Consider the following 18,658-nt stretch of genomic DNA (forward strand, 5'->3'; position numbering starts at 1 on the left):
AAAAGTATTCATAATCAGTCTCCTGGAATTTGATGTGGAATGGGGGGAGAGGTGGGGAGAGAAGAAAAGCATTGTATCAATCCAGCATTTTTAAGTCTTTCAAAATAGTTTTCCATTACACTGTGTATATATTATTCTTCTATTTTTTCCTCACTTTTTGTCAGTTCATATAGGTTTTCCAAGATTTCTTTGAATCTGTTATAGTCATAATTTCTTGCAGTAGCAAATAATAATGTAATAAATATATTTAAATACAACAGATAGCATTATTTGCTTAGCCATTCCCTATTGATAGGCACTCACTGTGTTTCTTGTTCTTTTCCACACCAAAAAAGAACTCTTGTATTTTCATACTATGGGTCTTTTTCTTATGCCTGACCTTTTTGTTCATATGTTTGTGTATGCATGTGGCAAAGAATGGTATCACTAGACTCGAGTATATATATTTTAGTGATTTTTTTTTTTTAGTACATTTCCAAGTTTCTTTCCAGTATAGTTGGTACAATTCATATCTCCACCAATATTGTATCATTGTATCTATGCTTTCCTATGTCCTCCAACACTTGCCATTTTTGCTAATCTGATGTATATAAGGTAGAAACTTAACAGTAATTTTCATTTGTATCTTCTCTTATTCAGTGTGATTTGTGCATTTTTCATATGATTATTGGTGGCCTGCATTTCTTCTTTAGAAAATAGCCTATCCATATCTTAATCTTATGTATTTGTAATAGTACTCTCTATATCTTGTATATCAGACTTTCTCAGATAAATTTGTTGCAAAGATATTTTTGTTCCAATTATTTTCTTTCTAATTCTAAGTGCTGATAACGCTTGTGCAAAACTTTTCGATTTATATGGTACAAATGACAATTTTATCTTCTACACTCTCTCTATCCCTTGTTTGGAAATTAAATCTGGGGAAGGTATATATTCAGAAATGAAGGTAAAATAAAAAGAGAAGACAATAGGAAAAAATATAAATTTTTCAAAAATGATAACTAAACAGTTATCCTTGTGGTCTGGACTTGCATTTCCCTCCACATTTTTGTGGGGAAATGTGTAAATAGTACAGGATGAAAAGCCATAGAAAATAGAAACACAGTGATTTGTAATAGTGTTCTGGAGTTGAAGATGATTGAGCCAGCTAAATAAGTTGAGGAATTCTATGAAAATCAATTTGGGTGTGAAAGGCCCCTAGATTTGGAGCTGGAAAGGATTTCAGATATCATTTGAGTTTCAAATCCTTGTTTTAATTGAGAAGGTTATCTTGCCATAAGTCACACAGCCACTAAGATTTGAATCTGGATCTTCTGACTCCAAATTCAACTGCATTATGTCTTGATAAGTATAAGTTTTTAGAAAAATTTTTAATTATCTTTTTAATAGATTTTAAGTAGAGATAGAAAGTTTTTTTTTTTTTAAGTCAAGGAATTTCCTTTTTTCCATAGTTTGAATTTTTTATATTAATAAACCCATTGGAAGGGAGAGGAATTCCATGACCAGGTACATTATAATACTGATTATAATGAAAACAACCAGTTATACTGCAGCAGTTTACACTGAAGTTTGCTAAATAACACTGCTGTGCTCCTACTTTGGAATGATTTTTTTTTCTATATAAGATTAGATTTATTTGAAAGATTCCAAAAGGGGGGAAATCATTCTTGCATCACACATTAAAAAGTAGTAAAAGAATAAAACTATAAACTCATTGCAATCTTATTGGAGAAAGCAACCTAAAATTATAGGATTTTTTTTTAAATAGTTCTATTGACCATTCATTAGAATGACTGCTGATTTGGAAGTCAAGGAATTGTATTTTATTTAATCATGGAACTTTGGAATAATCATAAGTATTTCTGAAAGATTCTTAAAATCTTAACTTATTACCATTATTTTTCAATATACCTATATTTGTACATTACTAGAAGATAATCATTTATTTGCTGTATGAGCTTTAGGGGCATCTACATTTCTTTAAGGTGAGGAGAAAGCAGCAATTAATTGCTGTTATCTGAAAACCACCTGCTTTGTGGATGTAGTCCCAATCAGTTTAGAAGTTTAGGGGACTTAAGGACATTCTTGCTTTGTCTATTTTATATTTACTCATTTTTTAAAAAGTCCACAAAGCCTACACTGACCCCTTTTGCCTTTTTTTCTCTCTTTCTGTACAAGCATTCCTATCTGGACAGGGAAACCTCCCTTCTTCTGAGAAACATTGCAGGAAAACCTTCTCATTTGCTGACCAAGGTGATGCTTCTTCTTTCTGCCTGCATGTGATTGTCGCTTTGAGGGAGAATACAATTCTTATAATTTGGATGTGCTCCTGGATTGTCGCTTTCTTGTTGTGGCACCTTTGTCTTTGTAAATTGACTTCTTCTGCAGTGGAAAGTGATTGCTTAATATTAACTCTTGGAGAGAAAGAAGGTTCTTTTAAGAAATTCTCTAATAACTTTTCATTCAGCTTTCTAATATTTGTAATGACTGGCATTCATCCCATATGTATTGTAACATGAAAAGAACAATTTCTTTAAAAAGCTTTTTGGTGTTTTAGCACCTTTTCCATGAATTCTTTTGAAGTCTAATATATTAATTTTCATTTATCTATTGGTGGGATTATCCCTACAGAACTTTTTTTCTCCCTGTGGCAAATCTTGCTTTCAAATTCTTATTTCTTCTATTACCAAACTACTTCTGTTTTTTACTTGAACAAAATCTTGATTTACTCTAGCCAAGCATTAGCTAGAAGAAACGTCTATAACATTTTATTGCTTAATTCTACATCCTCAAAAATATACACTTGCAATTAGACTTACTGAAGATGGATTTCCTTTGGAAAGGTATTTTGCCTTTTTCTTAGAAGTAATGATTTCTGTTTCCATCACTGAATTAGTAACTGGACTGCCTCACAGTATAACTTCAGTTTTTGGTTTAAAATATCATGGTAGAATCCCCAAGATAGCAGATAAATTGCATTCTCTGGGTATAAAGTTATTTAAAAATCAAGTAATTTTTTTTTAATTATGTGCATTTGGGATTTGGATGCAACTGATCTCGTGATTAATAATTCATTGTATTTGATATTATATTTAGCTACAGTTAGTCACTTAGAATATAAGTGAGTGACATTTTTTAAGATATAAATTTGAAGCACTTGTATTAAGGTTGATTAAGGTGAGGATTAAAAACATTTCTGTAAAATGTAGTGTATTGATGAGACCTCCACCAAGAACTCATTCACAACTAAAACATGGCAATAATAATAATGATGATGATAAAAATGATGTTGAAGCAGTGCATTTCCCAAGCTCCTTTTAAATAATCAGAAATCAGATTATGAACAACCTGGTTTTTGGGGAAAGTGTTTTATATTGTAAAATTTTTTAATGGGGTAAATTAGGTCTATGATGTATATGATAGATACCTCTGATTATATTGTTTTTAATGCTTGTAATCCTAATTTTTCAAATTAAGCTTATTTTTACATTAAGAATGAATTGTCCATCTAACTACAATTCATTATTCATTTCAGTTGTGTCTGACTCTGTGACCCATTTAGGTTATTCTTGGCACAGATATTCAAGAGATTTGCCATTTCCCTTTTTAGTTCATTTTACAAATGAGGGAACTGAGGCAAACAGGATTAAGTGACTTGATCTTGATAACACAACTAGTAAGTAGAGTCTAAGACCAGATTTGAACTCGAGAAGAGGCGTCTTCCTTACACTTGGCCCAACACTGTATCCACAGTACTGCTTAGCTACTCATAACTCATTGTAACCTCTTTTTATTCTATCTAAGATTTAGTAAAACTAATACTTAAACAATCCAGGAAGACATGGCTGGTAAAGAAAGGGATGTTGAATGCCCTAAAGCTTCAGTAGTGAAGTCAGGCAGTCCTAGAGCCAGAGCATTTTTTTGAATCATTTTGCAAACTGAATCGTTTTCCACTGCCATTGAACCAATTCACAATTCCACCATCTTTATATAGTAGTGTTTTTGTCATCCCATAGACCTTCAAATTTGCATCATTTCAGTTTTTTATAAATTACTGTTTCCAGTTTGTGGAGTGTGGATTAAAGTCTTGAGAATTGTTTTAATCCGAATTTCTCTTATTATCAGTTAGTTGGTGTTTTTTTTTTTTCCCCCAGTGGTTCTTGATAGTTTCTAATTCTTTTGAAAATTTAACCACAGAATATTTATTTTTCTGATCAGTCAAGTCAACAAGCATTTATTAAAGGATTATGTGCTGGAAATGCAAGAGAAAAAAGTCACCAAGCTATCATCTCTAAGATTTTTAATATTGAAATTCTATTCTCTCCACAGACTACTGTATTTATAACCTTCTCAGTTACACTAAATCTCTGTTGCCCTTATCATGATTTAGGGTTCCCTAATCCATCCCTGCTCTGCTAGTCTTCACCTATAGTCTGCTCCATTTATACGACTAGTCATTACTTTTCACCCTTTTACCCCTTGACTTTTTACCTACTTTTTTCATCATTATAAAACCTTTGAAAGTAGTCTATACGTGTATTACTGAATCGTACAATAGATAATGTTCGTTTTTCAGTTGTATCCAATTCTTCATGACCCCATTTGGAGTTTTCTTGGCAAAGGTCCTGGAGTGGTTTACCACATTTTCCACATGAATAATACATGAAAATATTGGGAAGCTTGGGAAAAGCAAACTGTTGCAAACTATTTCCTTGAACAGATCACCTTTTTATAGTCACACAATTTACAAATACAGACTGTATTTGTATTTATTGCTGTTTTCTTCTTCCTTCCCCAAAGCATTTGATTTTGTGGTACTATGTTATCTTTTAGTCAATACAGACATTAGAAGCACAATAACATATGCCTCTGCTCAGATTGAATGTTATTGCTATTCAGAAACTACCCCCTATCACTGTTCATTTTTTAAACAGTGTCACTACTAACAAATTACCTTCCAACCAGTTCTAAGTTGCAGAAATAGTTAATTCTGAGAACTAACCTTTGAAAATGCAGTGCTAGTCATTTTCCTTATCAGGAATAGCAGAGCCCTTTACCTACATTGTCATAATACCAATAGGCAGAGAAAAATAATAACATTCGTTAACAATAATAATGTTGTTCAGTTGTTTCAGTTATGTCCAATTCTCTGTGATTTCACTGGAGATTTTTCTTGGCAAAGATACTAGAGTGATTTGCTATTTCCTTCTCCAGCTCATTTTAGAGAAGAGGAAACTAAGGCAAACAGGATTAAGTGACCTGCTCAGGATCACACAGCTAGGAAGTATCTGAAGCCAATTTGAATTCAAGAAAATGAGTTTTTCTGACTAGGCTTAGCACTCTATCCACTATGCCATCTGGCTGTAGTAGTCATAATAGCTCACATTTATTTAGCACTTTCATTCTTGCAAAGTGCTTTACAAATATTATTTCATTTTATCTTCACACCAACGTGTAAGATAAGTGCTATTATTATCCCCATTTTAGATGTGAAGAAACTAAAGCAGAAAGAGGTTGTTCCTTGTTCAGGGTTACATGACTGGTTAATGACTAAGGCTGAATTTGAACACAGGTCTTCCTGATTCCTAGCCTGGTACTCTATTCACTGTACCCAACCACTTCTTGATGTGTAGATGCGTTTGTGATTTTGTTGCCCTTTAATCCCAGATGCCATTATGGTATTAGAGCTTATCCTTTATCAGTGACTGACCAAAAAAAGACATTAGCCCAAGAAGTGGTTGTTCTAGGCCTTCCTATTTTCCTCTGCTTTAGGGAAGGCAATCAAACTACTATATGCCTCAGTCTCATAAAGTTTTTTCATTGCAAATAATCTGTCTTTGAACTTTCCTTAGTTGACCATATAAGTAAGTCACTGAGCTGTGATTTTTAATTTCAGATGGTAGGCAGTCAGTGATATCCATTAGGCATATGACTACTCTGGGAAATTGACATAAACTAATTTTCATCAAATCTTGAGATATGCTAATTTTAGTCTGATTTGTTCTCGGATTAGTGATTGCAAGAATTAATGACCTCAAATTTAGTTTCCATTTCTTTTGGCTACTGTATCTTTTTCTTAGTTTTCAAATTTTTATACAAAATGAAGATGCTAGAGCATTGACTTTCTTATAATCAAGAGTTGTCCCTCCAGTTTTTGGGGGGGAGCTTGGTTTTTGATGGTCTTTGGTAGTTCTGAAAGGAATTTTTCAGGAGACAATAGTTTGCTTTTTTCCATTTTAGTAAAGAAAAGAAGTTAAAGTTGCTTTTGTCTGTTTAATTGTTATTAATGCTTAATATGACCAAAAGGGTGAAATAAGGGAGGAATGGAGGTAAAGTACTGAGAGACCACAAAATCTAATAATGTGATGTAGTGGTATTGCTGGTGCTATTGCTGTTTTTCCCTGGGCTTTGGGGAAACATATTGTCAATAAAAAGATATTGGAAAAAATCAAGACAAATTAGGGAGTACTAGATTTAGAGCTAGAAAGGATCATATACTTCAAGACTCTCATTTTACAAATGAGGAAAATAAGTTTCAGAAAAGTGACCAAAAGTTATACTCAATGATAACTGAGGTAATAGGTAGACTAGCCAGAATTCAAACACAGTACTGGGAACTCTGGAGAAAGCCCTGTGTTGATTGACTGCCTGATTTACCTAGTTCTCATGTATCTGATAGACAGCAACTGAGATTTGAGCCAGTGTTCTCTGATCTCATATCAGTACTTTCTCTACTTTACCATGCCTTAGAAATGACTAACATAGATTTTTGTGAATTGTTTTTTTAAAAAATCATCATTCTTTTAAGTTTTTTTATTAGAATTTATCATCAGTGATTATTTGTTAACCAGTCTTTTGGTACTGTGTTGTATTAAGTATAGCCTGTTTAGGAAATATGACAAAATTTGTACAATTCTTCTTTTTTATGTCAAGTCATCTTTCACAATTTCTAAAGGCAAGAAACATTCTTATGACTTAATAGTTGTAGGCAAAACATGCCCTCTAAAGCAGACATTGTTTGAGGCTCACACAAAAATATTAACTACCTTAAGGATTTCATATAAATATTTTCTTATAAAATTGTTGAAGTTGAATTTTAAATATCTTCCATTAAAATATACAATGAAAAATAAGTTATGTTTTACTTATTTATTTGGATGAGTCAATCTTTTCATTATTAAATGAGCACACCTTTACAAAATAAGTCAATCTTATCTACACCTCAGCACCTTCAAAATAAAATGCTCTGTTCTTTGCCTAGCTGGGTTTTCAGGTAGTATTTCAGGCTGGAGCTTTACACTTTTGTTAATTCTTCAACTTCTTTTCAAGGATCAGATTCCGGGCAAACAAGCCCGCTGCTCTCCCTAATGTACTTGTTTCACTCACTATTTAACAAAATAGTAAATACAAAGCATGAAACAAGGGAGGCAATCCAGAGTGAGGAATGATGCAGGTAAGGAATTAGGTGGGACAGGATCTTTAGCTACTAGCAGAATCTTGTGCAAAGGCATGGGACAGATCTATTAAACATAGCAGACTTTCATTGTCCTGATATTTAATGAAAAATGGCATGTGAATTGTTTTTGGAGCCAAGTACTATAAACAGTATTTCACCACTGTTTTGAAGGATTTAGCTAATCTTACTAACTGTAATCTAGTCTGTATTTCAGATGAGGGTGGATTGGGAGTTAGAAAAGAAGTTAGTGGAGAGGAGCCAGTGGAACTGAAATGTTCATCTGGGCTTTGTTCCTCTTAAATCCTATAGTAAGTAATGAAATTAGGGTTTTTCTTTAGATGCCTCACCTATGGGGTTTTTTTAAAATCATCCTATACTGGAAAAGGTTTTACTTTTTAAAGGATTTTTTAAAATTGGAGATTACTGCTACAGCATTAATATGGCCTGTTCTCAGAAATTGCAAGTAAGTATGGATATTAGCATAAAAAATGTTCTTTTAGGAAAACTAGAAAGGGATGAATATGCATCAGCCAGAATTTACTAACATGAAGTACAACTGACTACTCTATTTTTATGTAACAGGCTGCATTTATATTTGCATTCTTTTTAGAATGAAAATATGCCTGTATTGTAGTTTTCATACTCACAAATAAAAACAGACTTTACTTTTTCTACTAAATATAGTGTCTTGAAAATGTTGTTTCAGGATGACTGGGGAAAAAAAACTAGTTTTAGTTTTTTCAATTCTAGCTGAACTAGAGTTCAGCTGCTCTGCTTTGCAGAGATTTTACATTCAGGAAGGTTGCATTAAGAGCAAAGATTTGTCAATAAACAAAATCATCACTATGCTTTAGGTTCTAAATAATTTCCTCATAATGAAACTATATAGTCTTCATATTTTGATAGAATCAAATTTAGCACCATAACCACCATATTATAACTTAACCACCATATTATAAAACTAATTCATTTTGGTGACTGAATTAGTCTGTTAGGATGGATTTTGCAAAAAGCTATCTTCTGTAATAATCACCCATGTTTTCATTTTTTTTTTCAAAATATATATTCTATACATTTAAGCATGGAGAAACTGCATATTTTTAAAAATTCATTCCTTGTACTAATCCTAAGCATTTTTTTTTAAACTTCACTTTCAAAATATTTGCTAATCTTTTGGGCATTTCTTTAACTCAATTATCTCATGTTCACAGGAAGAACAGGCAGCCAAAGTGAAGGCAGAAAAGATCCGAGAGGCCCTGGAGAAGATTAAAGAAGCCCAAGTGAAGAAGGTGACCTAGGGCTTTGGGTTGGTTTGGGGGTTTATTAATATATAAAATGTCTACTTTGACATAATGGATTTTAACAATCTTATCAAAGGAAATAAGTTTAAAATTTCTCATATAAAAAACAGTTTCTTGAGACCAGTCTAATCTTAATTAGAATAGCAGCCTGATTTGTAACTTCAGTCTTGTGTGTACAGTCTTTGTAGAGGATAATCAGATGGTACACCTGTAAGATTGTTGATAGTTCAATTAAGTAAACATTTATTAAGCACTTACCATGTGTTTAATAAATGTTTACTTAATTGAACTATGTGCTGGACAATTACTATGTGCTGGACACTGTGCTAGGCAATGGAACAACAAGCAAATTAAAGCTATTTCTAAGGGACTACCAAATATTATTTTCTACATTTAATTTTTAAAATTGCTTCCACCATACTTTTAAAATAGAAGGACAATAATCTCTATTTTATAAGAAACTGTCAGAAGTTGCTACATGATATATTTCACCTAGAAAACTAAAAGTGTGGCTACAAATGTAGTAGTTGTTAGAGAATAGGAATCTCCTGTACATAACATTACACTTTTTTTTTTAACGTTGGGGTTTTTTTAAGCCCTTATTTAGTTTCTTCATATTGTTTTAGATAAGTTTCCACACTGCCAATTTTAATATAAATGTCAAATATTTTACTGCTTATTTCAAACCAGACTTTTTATTTAGGATTGGTCTTTTGTCCCTTCTCTTGAACCATTAAACATACACACACACACACACACACACACACACACACACACCCCAATAAAAATTATAGAAGAAAGCTTTTTAATTGTATGTTTGTAAACTGTTTGTCAGAAAGGCAGAGAAGTAAAAGTATGTTCAGTTAGTCAGGGGATTACAGGATATAGTAGGGTTTGTCCACCAAATTGAAAAGCCTAGCAAGCATACCTAAAGTCAAAAAGCTTCTCAAAAGTAATAAATATTTTGAGCAACAGCCAAATCTGTAAGCATTAAGTGAAGCATTAGTGATACTTAGACTGATACATTCACAGTCCTTTTGAAGTAATTGATGTGAACTATCAAGAAGGTGAGGACGCAGGGGACTTCTTAAACCACTTATTACATTAGCCAGTTTGTGACTCTTAAATTGCTTGCTAAATTTATGTAATTGATTACATATATCTGCCTTTCATTTGTTAATGTTCAACATTATGTTGATGTTAATGTTCAACAAATATCATTTCATCTGTTACCAGTTCATTCTTTTCTTCTGATTGTTCAAGATCACTTAGCAAATTTAACAGAAGCATGTACTTGTACCAATTCACTTGATGCATTTAAGCAAATGTTACTTTTCTTGCCTAAATTTTTAATACATTTTAATAGTTAATACAACTTTCTAGTTATTGCAACAAATTCAGTAAACTGTAAAGTGCTACTATATATATATATATATATAGTAGTTGCTCAGCTGGAGAAAGAAAGTTCTTAGGAATGGACATTGTATTGGAGAAGTAAAACCCATACTACATAAGACAAGTGTAGACAAACTTATTTAAAGGGAAAAAATAATCACAACAGGGCAGCTAAGAAGGAAGATTCTCAGAGGAGGTGACCCCAAAATGAACATTGAAGAAAAATAAAGATTCCAAGGGGTTTGAGTTGAGGAGGCACCTTGTGCAAATGTATAAAAAAAAGAGATAAAATGGCAAGGAATTCCGTTTGGTTAAAACATGGAGTGCATTAAAATAATTTTCTTAATTTTCAATCAAAAAATGTTCTTTTAAAAAGCCTTAGAATAATTTAAGAATACAAGTACTGTAAGAATCCATTTTATTTAAGATTTTTACCCTACTAACTTGTTTTAAACTTTGTAGTCTTTTTTTTTGGTATAGAAAAGGCCTGCTTTACACACACACACACACACACACACACACACACACACACACACACACACACACACCCCAATAAAAATTATAGAAGAAAGCTTTTTAATTGTATGTTTGTAAACTGTTTGTCAGAAAGGCAGAGAAGTAAAAGTATGTTCAGTTAGTCAGGGGATTACAGGATATAGTAGGGTTTGTCCACCAAATTGAAAAGCCTAGCAAGCATACCTAAAGTCAAAAAGCTTCTCAAAAGTAATAAATATTTTGAGCAACAGCCAAATCTGTAAGCATTAAGTGAAGCATTAGTGATACTTAGACTGATACATTCACAGTCCTTTTGAAGTAATTGATGTGAACTATCAAGAAGGTGAGGACGCAGGGGACTTCTTAAACCACTTATTACATTAGCCAGTTTGTGACTCTTAAATTGCTTGCTAAATTTATGTAATTGATTACATATATCTGCCTTTCATTTGTTAATGTTCAACATTATGTTGATGTTAATGTTCAACAAATATCATTTCATCTGTTACCAGTTCATTCTTTTCTTCTGATTGTTCAAGATCACTTAGCAAATTTAACAGAAGCATGTACTTGTACCAATTCACTTGATGCATTTAAGCAAATGTTACTTTTCTTGCCTAAATTTTTAATACATTTTAATAGTTAATACAACTTTCTAGTTATTGCAACAAATTCAGTAAACTGTAAAGTGCTACTATATATATATATATATATAGTAGTTGCTCAGCTGGAGAAAGAAAGTTCTTAGGAATGGACATTGTATTGGAGAAGTAAAACCCATACTACATAAGACAAGTGTAGACAAACTTATTTAAAGCGAAAAAATAATCACAACAGGGCAGCTAAGAAGGAAGATTCTCAGAGGAGGTGACCCCAAAATGAACATTGAAGAAAAATAAAGATTCCAAGGGGTTTGAGTTGAGGAGGCACCTTGTGCAAATGTATAAAAAAATGTATAAAAAAAGAGATAAAATGGCAAGGAATTTCGTTTGGTTAAAACATGGAGTGCATTAAAATAATTTTCTTAATTTTCAATCAAAAAATGTTCTTTTAAAAAGCCTTAGAATAATTTAAGAATACAAGTACTGTAAGAATCCATTTTATTTAAGATTTTTACCCTACTAACTTGTTTTAAACTTTGTAGTCTTTTTTTTTGGTATAGAAAAGGCCTGCTTTACACACACACACACACACACACACACACACACACACACACACACACACACACACACGTGTTTTCCCCTACAACAGACAACAAAATCCCTATTCCTTCAATTTGGTTGATCCCTGCCAGATGTTAGGAGGTATATAGTCCAATAAAGAAAAAGGATAACAAATGTTTTTCTTGTTTATGATATTTTAAGCATTGTTTCTTTTTAAGAAGCAGCCTTAGAAAGAATGCTGATCACAAAACTTCTAATCTTTGCCCCACCGTTTTCATTTTGACTGAGGCTCTTTGAAATTATTTCCTCATCTACAAAACAGGAATAATAAAGCATCATAGAATTACTATGAAGCTCAAATGAGATTGTGTAGGATAGTAAAGAATGAGTTAGATTAAAAATTATTTTCATAATTTTTTTTGTTTTTTAACTTTTTTCTTGTCTGTTACAGCTTGTAATTAGAGTTCACATGTCTGATGACAGCTCCAAAACAATGATGGTAGATGAGAGGCAAACAGTGAGACAAGTATTGGATAACTTGATGGACAAATCACACTGTGGCTATAGCTTAGACTGGTCACTAGTAGAAACTATCTCCGAATTACAAATGGGTTAGTAATTTTGTTGTGCTAGTCTTTTATATTTTTGTAAGATCTTTATTGTCTATAAAAGCACACTTTTTAAATCCTGTTGTTACAAATTTAGTTGTAATTTTTTCACAAGTTGGATTTTTTCCTTGTGTTTATAATATCTGATTTGTTTAATTGTTGGTTAAATTATAATTAATACAAGATTATAATCTATATCATTTCACTGATATCTTTGCTATATTGTGGACAGAACAAAGCATGAAAAGTACTATATTTTCTTTGAATTAGTATGTATTGTTGACCATTTATTTTATCCTACTATAATTATGGTTATGTTGCTTATGTCTGATTTTTCCATGATAAATGGAAGCCCTTTTAATGCTTTTAGGCAATTTCTTATAATCTACAAATTTCAAATAGTCTTTTATTGTTAAATTCACTACTAAGAGTATAAAAAGGAACTTATATCAAAAAAAGTGTTTTGTATTACAATTTTAGATTTCTAAAGTTATTCTGATAGCATTATGACATTTAATTTCATCTCACTTTATGTTATTTGATTTATTTCTATTGTTATTGCTAACTATTGTGTTCTTAAATTTTTCACCTATCTCTAAAAATGTTAACTAATTTTCCTTAAACAAATACTCTTAAATTCAAAGATTAACCAACACATTTGAAATGTATCCTATAATATTGACTCACAGATGGCTTTTTGAACCTTGCATATTTGTTCATAAAGTTCATCTAAAAGTAAGTGATAGTCATAAAAATATTTTCTATTACAATAACATAGCAAGGTATACCTGTACATTTACATGTATATATGATATCTCTAAATTCCTCTTGCTTCTTTTATGTAGTTCAAGGAAGGGACACAAATAAATTTTCCAATCATATACGATATGTGGATTTTAAAGTTATATAATACATTTATGTCACTCTGATTTTTCATTTTCTAGTTTTAATTTTCCCAAATATAGAAAAGGGATTATACTGGTCAACAATAATAATAGTACCACTTTTTATTTGTAAATTTTTTTTTTACTTTCCCAAGATTATTTATCTGTTCTCAAAACAACCCTATGAGAAGGTAGAATTTTTTTATTTTATAGAAGAGAGAGAAATGAGGACCAGATTGGGGTATACTAGTGAATTGACAGCTGGGATATAATGGAACAGAAACTAGGACCCAGATTTCCTGATTCCTAATCCAGTATTTTTTTATCAAAATAATTTAAGTTCATTAGTTAATTATTTCAGACTTGATTTTTAACCTGAATACTGTGTCATATTGAATCGTTTTAAATAAAATGATTTAACACTACAAATCATCTGAAAATTTGAAAAATAAATTTCAATAACAGCTTTCCCTTTTTTCCACTGACATAAAAATTAATGTATTCATGTTGATAATCCCAACAGTCTATCATGAATTCTTTGAAAACATTTTAATTTTAGTTTAGAAATTACTATTAGTATGTTTTAAATCAAAGGAAAATTATTAGTTTTAGAAATATGTTAATATATACAAAATAATTTATTATGTACAAATAAAACCATAAAATGTTTGGATGAAATGTAAATAAAATTGTTCACCAGATAACAGTAAATTTGCAAAAGGGAGCATCCCTTTGAAAGAGGGGTATTTAAGTCAAAAGCAGTTTCAAACATAACATAAGGAAGAATGTTTTAACAATTAAATCTGCCAGATAGTGAAATAGACTATCCCCGGAAGCAATAAGCTCTTAGCTACAGATGTATTCAAAAACAGACCACATATTAAAAATATATAGCTTAACATGGTGGTGCGTGCTTATAACCCTGCAATTGCAAGGTTGAGACTGATGGGTCTCTTATTAAATTTGGAAGTTCTGAGCCATGGTGAGGCTAAAATTGGTTGAGTGTCATTATTAAGTTGAGCACCAATATCATGACATTCTGAAAGCGGGGGAGCCACAAAACAACAACATGTGTGGTCGAATAAAGGATTGCTGCACTGATTGGGAATTGAAGCTAAGGGATACACCCCAGGGAACCACTAACTTTCATGATAAATGATTTTATAAAATATCTCACATTAGAAAACTACTGTGCTCTTAATCCCAAAAGACAGTATAGGTAAATAGATTTTTAAATGATTTAGATAAATTCATAGATAACAGATCCATAGTAATTTGGGAAACATAGAATAATTTGAGCACAGAGTGGAAATCTGTCTTTATAAGACATGTTCCTATATTCCCATAAGAATGTGGATGGGTGTGGCACAGTAGGGCACTTCTCATATTTTAATGTTTTACAATTCTGGAAGATTTAAAATCTTACCAGTAGATTGATGTCTCTTTTGTGAATACAAATTATACTCCTTTCGACATTCATGAACTACTTCGGCCAAAACACTTATTACTTAGTGACTACCAGTCATTTAGCTAGCTAGCTAGATATATAGATATAGATATAGATGTAGATGTAGATGTAGATGTAGATGTAGATGCAGATGTAGATATAAATATAGATACACATACACACACTTAGCTATAAGCTATAAGTGAGCGGGATCTTCTTGACACAGTTGTCCCGGCTCCTGTGCAAAGTCTTTGCTGCTTGGGCCCCATTAGCATAGCTCTTGGACACCTGAGCATGGCTACAGACACTCTACAAAGCCACAATGCACAAGGAAGGAAGGTGCCCCCTCTTCTTGTTCTTCCCAGCCCTATGAAGCAGGGACATGTTACACTGCCAATCCTGGCTCTGTTGTTCACTTGGAATCTCCCAAGACCCGAGTTCAAATCCTGCCTCAGATGCTCCTCAGCGTTGTGGTGCCAAACTAACCACGCTACTTGCCAGCAATAAAATGAAAGTTATACAAGCATCACCTTACATGGTGGTGGGGAGAGTGAAATAAGATGGTCCACATCAGGCACTCTGAAAAGGCAAATGATAAAGCATGTGTAGAAACCACTGTTGTTCTTAGGTGATCGTGAGCACCTCTCTTTTCTCCTTAGGGGGATCAGATGATCCCAATATTTCTAGCTCCAAATGGATGATCTGATATTGATGATTTTAATGGAGGAAGTCCTCAATATATGGTACCAAAGAATAAAATTGCTTACCAAAAACTACTTTAGCTTCTGTAAGAGGGTAATGTAAGTCTAATGTAAAAGGCATAATAGACTTAGAAGTCAGGAAGATCTGAATGAAAGTTTGCCTCAAATAGCAACTTGTGAACCTGTGTGAGTTACTGCTGCCTCTTTTTCCTCATCTAAGAAATGGGCATAAATAATCAGCTATTTCACAAGATTGCTTTACAAACATTTAAAATACGGCATAAATATTAACTTTTATTTTTACTGTAGCCCCTGAATCAATAAATATTCCAAAGTAAATACTCATTTTCAGGAAAACTGATATTAAGTTTTTCCCTTCAAAGATTTTTATATCTTCTAGTAGTTCCTTAGTTTTTCATTTAAATAGTTCTAGTTAAAATTTGTTAGTTAAAGCTATTGATTTTTTTTTCTTTGTATCCTTTGGAAATTAATTTAGATGAGGAATTCTGATTATTCTCTTTTTTCTTTCTATGTATAGGGGGTGATAAGTGTTGAGGATTGTTTAAAGTCATTGTTAATTTTCTAAGGGTAGATCAATTGGTCAGTAATTTTTAAAACATCTTCTATGTATCAGATATAAGAGTAGGCAGTGGGGATAGATACAAAGACAAAAATGAAAAAGCCTTTGCCTTCAAGAAGTTTGTGTTTTAGCAGGAAAGGTAACATACGATTGTATAAGCATATATAAAAAGATAGATAGATAGATAGATTTTTTTCTAATGTAAAGTGATTTTGTGGTAGGGAGGCAGGTACCAACTGGAGGATCAGGAACAACCTTATGTACAATATGCTGCTTGGGATAACTTTGAAGTGAAAGTAGGGATTTTAAGAGGCAAAGATGGTAAGGGAATACATTTGACTTAGCATCCCACTTAATTCCAAAATCATATGAAATAAGTTTTTATTTAAAATGGTAATACTGGTACCTCTGAAATAAAATTTTGATGTCCTCTCATGGTAATATTAGTATCCATATTAATATACCTTTGTTGACCCAGAAATCAAGTTGCTATTAGAAATGAAAACATGGGTTCTGCTCTTAGAAGGAATCATAGATTAAGTATTCATACCCTATACATAAATCAGCCTTTAATTTGGAAAGCTTTTTTAGGTAGTATTTTTAAATGACTTCTTCCATCATACCTATATGTCTATCCTTCAACTGCTTTAAGATACTATTATTTATTTAATAGCATTTTCTTACTTTCTTTTTTCAAGCTTAAAAAAATTTATCTTGGAAGATTATTAAATTATTTTAATTTTGTTTTTGTAGGAATGTGATGTTCAGAGATGTTATTTTATTTTATTACTTAGTTATTTTAATACTGTAAGAATCGGCTACTTCTGTTAATCATATATGATGATTTATTTCATTAAGATAGCAATATTTGCTTCAAGCACAGTGCACTGTAATGGTTTCATATTATTTATGCTATCACTGGCACCACAAAATTTCATAAAATTTCAATGAAAATTGTTTTGTGTGAGTATGTTTTAAGGGGGCAAGACCCAAATGACAAGAGTGTTTGAGAGTTAGAATGAGATGCCTTTTCATTATTCATAACTATTTATTTGTTCATAGTATGCTATTATATACATTTATTGTGCTTATCTACAGTTTCTGCAACTTAAAATTAGGAACTTTTTTGTATTTAAGAATTAGCATTTTGAAGATAGGCTTAAAATCTGTCTTAATTTAACACTCCCATATTAAGATTATAATGAATCTAAGATTACAATAATTGTTTCATTAAAATTAATTTACTTTTGTAATTCATTTAATAAATTGTTGACTATTCCTATGTCTCATTTCACATTAGCCAAACATTCTGGTTTCCTTAATTTTTTAGTAGCCACCAGGCATTTAGTTGACTAAGTTGGCATCAGTCAACTAAGTGCCTGGTTTTGTTTTTTTTTCACTTTCCTTTATTCCCATCACTTGCCAAATCTTAGGAGCTTAAAGTTAGAAAAACCTTTTTCCTCTAGAAGTGAGTTTAGTCCAAAAATGAGGAAATTGAAGTTTGAATGATTTGATTCAATTTTTAATTGAAGTTTAAGTGATTGCCCCAAGTTTACTTAGCAGTAAAAGGCAGAACTGAAATTCAAACTGAAATTCAAAACTCAAAAATTCTTGAGTCCAAATTCAGCATTCTTTCCACTACACTACATTGCTTTGCCAAGTATGCAGAGATAAGTAATTCATCTTCATCATGAACATCTCTGAACATCACATTCCTAAAAAAATAAAAACTTTCCCCATATTTACCAAATAAAGTCTAAGCTCTTCAGCTTGATACACAGAGATCCCTGATCATGTTTCAATCTATTTCCATTCCATTACCTCCCACAATGACTTGCATATAGCATAATTTAAATATTTATTGAATAATTTGTCTACACATTGAATCCCAGTGTTAGGAAGGATAATTAATACTCACTGAGGAAATAATCTGACCTATACAATTTATTAGTGAAATGAGGATAATAAACAGTTCATTAGACTTCCCAGTCAGTCCAAAGACCCTGAACACAATGAACCAAATTTTTTGTATTAAAACAATCAAATAAAGCCAGTTAATTAAAAGAAGACAATTAACCAAGATATAAAATTAAGTAATCTGCTTTCTAATTGGAGGAAAGATTAGGGATTTTCCAAATTGGGAGGGGAAGGATGAACAGATACAATTCCCTGAAATCAGAAAAAGAAATATCCTATTCTTCCCAAGTATCTGTATTCAGTCTAAAAGACATGGAAAAAATAAATCATTAACAAGTACAAGGCCAGTTTTCAAATAAAACATATAGGTTGCTTTTAAGATATATAATTGTAAGAAGACTCTGTGTGTCAGTCTTTGAATCTGCTTGGGTCTCTGGTCAGCATAATCTAAGTCCTTAGTTAAAGGCCTCTAAGCAACAGCTAGAGGTAATCCAGCTTCCCAGCCACACAAGACTAAATTCAAACAATGCAATAAAGTTTTATCATAATTTCCATAATTGAATAAAGTTTTCTTATAAGACAAAAATTGAATTAATTCCATAATTGAGTAGAAAGGGAACTAAGATAACTTTAGAATTGAGTCATAAAATACAGTCAGTATAGCTCATTCAGTTCCCACAGTTTTTGCTTTAAATTTTCCTTCACTCCCTT

At 31.8% G+C, this 18,658-nt stretch overlaps 1 protein-coding gene across 2 annotated transcripts in view; it reads left to right on the plus strand.

Annotated features, from left to right (window-relative positions):
* The window catches only part of RAPH1 (Ras association (RalGDS/AF-6) and pleckstrin homology domains 1), a 103,995-nt gene that overhangs the window by 56,234 nt on the left and 29,103 nt on the right, over nt 1-18,658 (plus strand). Inside the window, exons 6-8 of one of the 2 annotated variants that reach the window (XM_051983720.1) lie at nt 2,179-2,253; nt 8,668-8,745; nt 12,262-12,421. In XM_051983720.1, the coding sequence (XP_051839680.1) occupies nt 2,179-2,253; nt 8,668-8,745; nt 12,262-12,421 (313 nt within the window). The remainder of the gene's footprint in view (nt 1-2,178; nt 2,254-8,667; nt 8,746-12,261; nt 12,422-18,658) is intronic. The other variant, XM_051983721.1, reaches the window with a different exon arrangement.

Source organism: Antechinus flavipes, chromosome 3, assembly GCF_016432865.1.
Source record: "Antechinus flavipes isolate AdamAnt ecotype Samford, QLD, Australia chromosome 3, AdamAnt_v2, whole genome shotgun sequence".
NCBI lineage: Eukaryota > Metazoa > Chordata > Mammalia > Dasyuromorphia > Dasyuridae > Antechinus > Antechinus flavipes.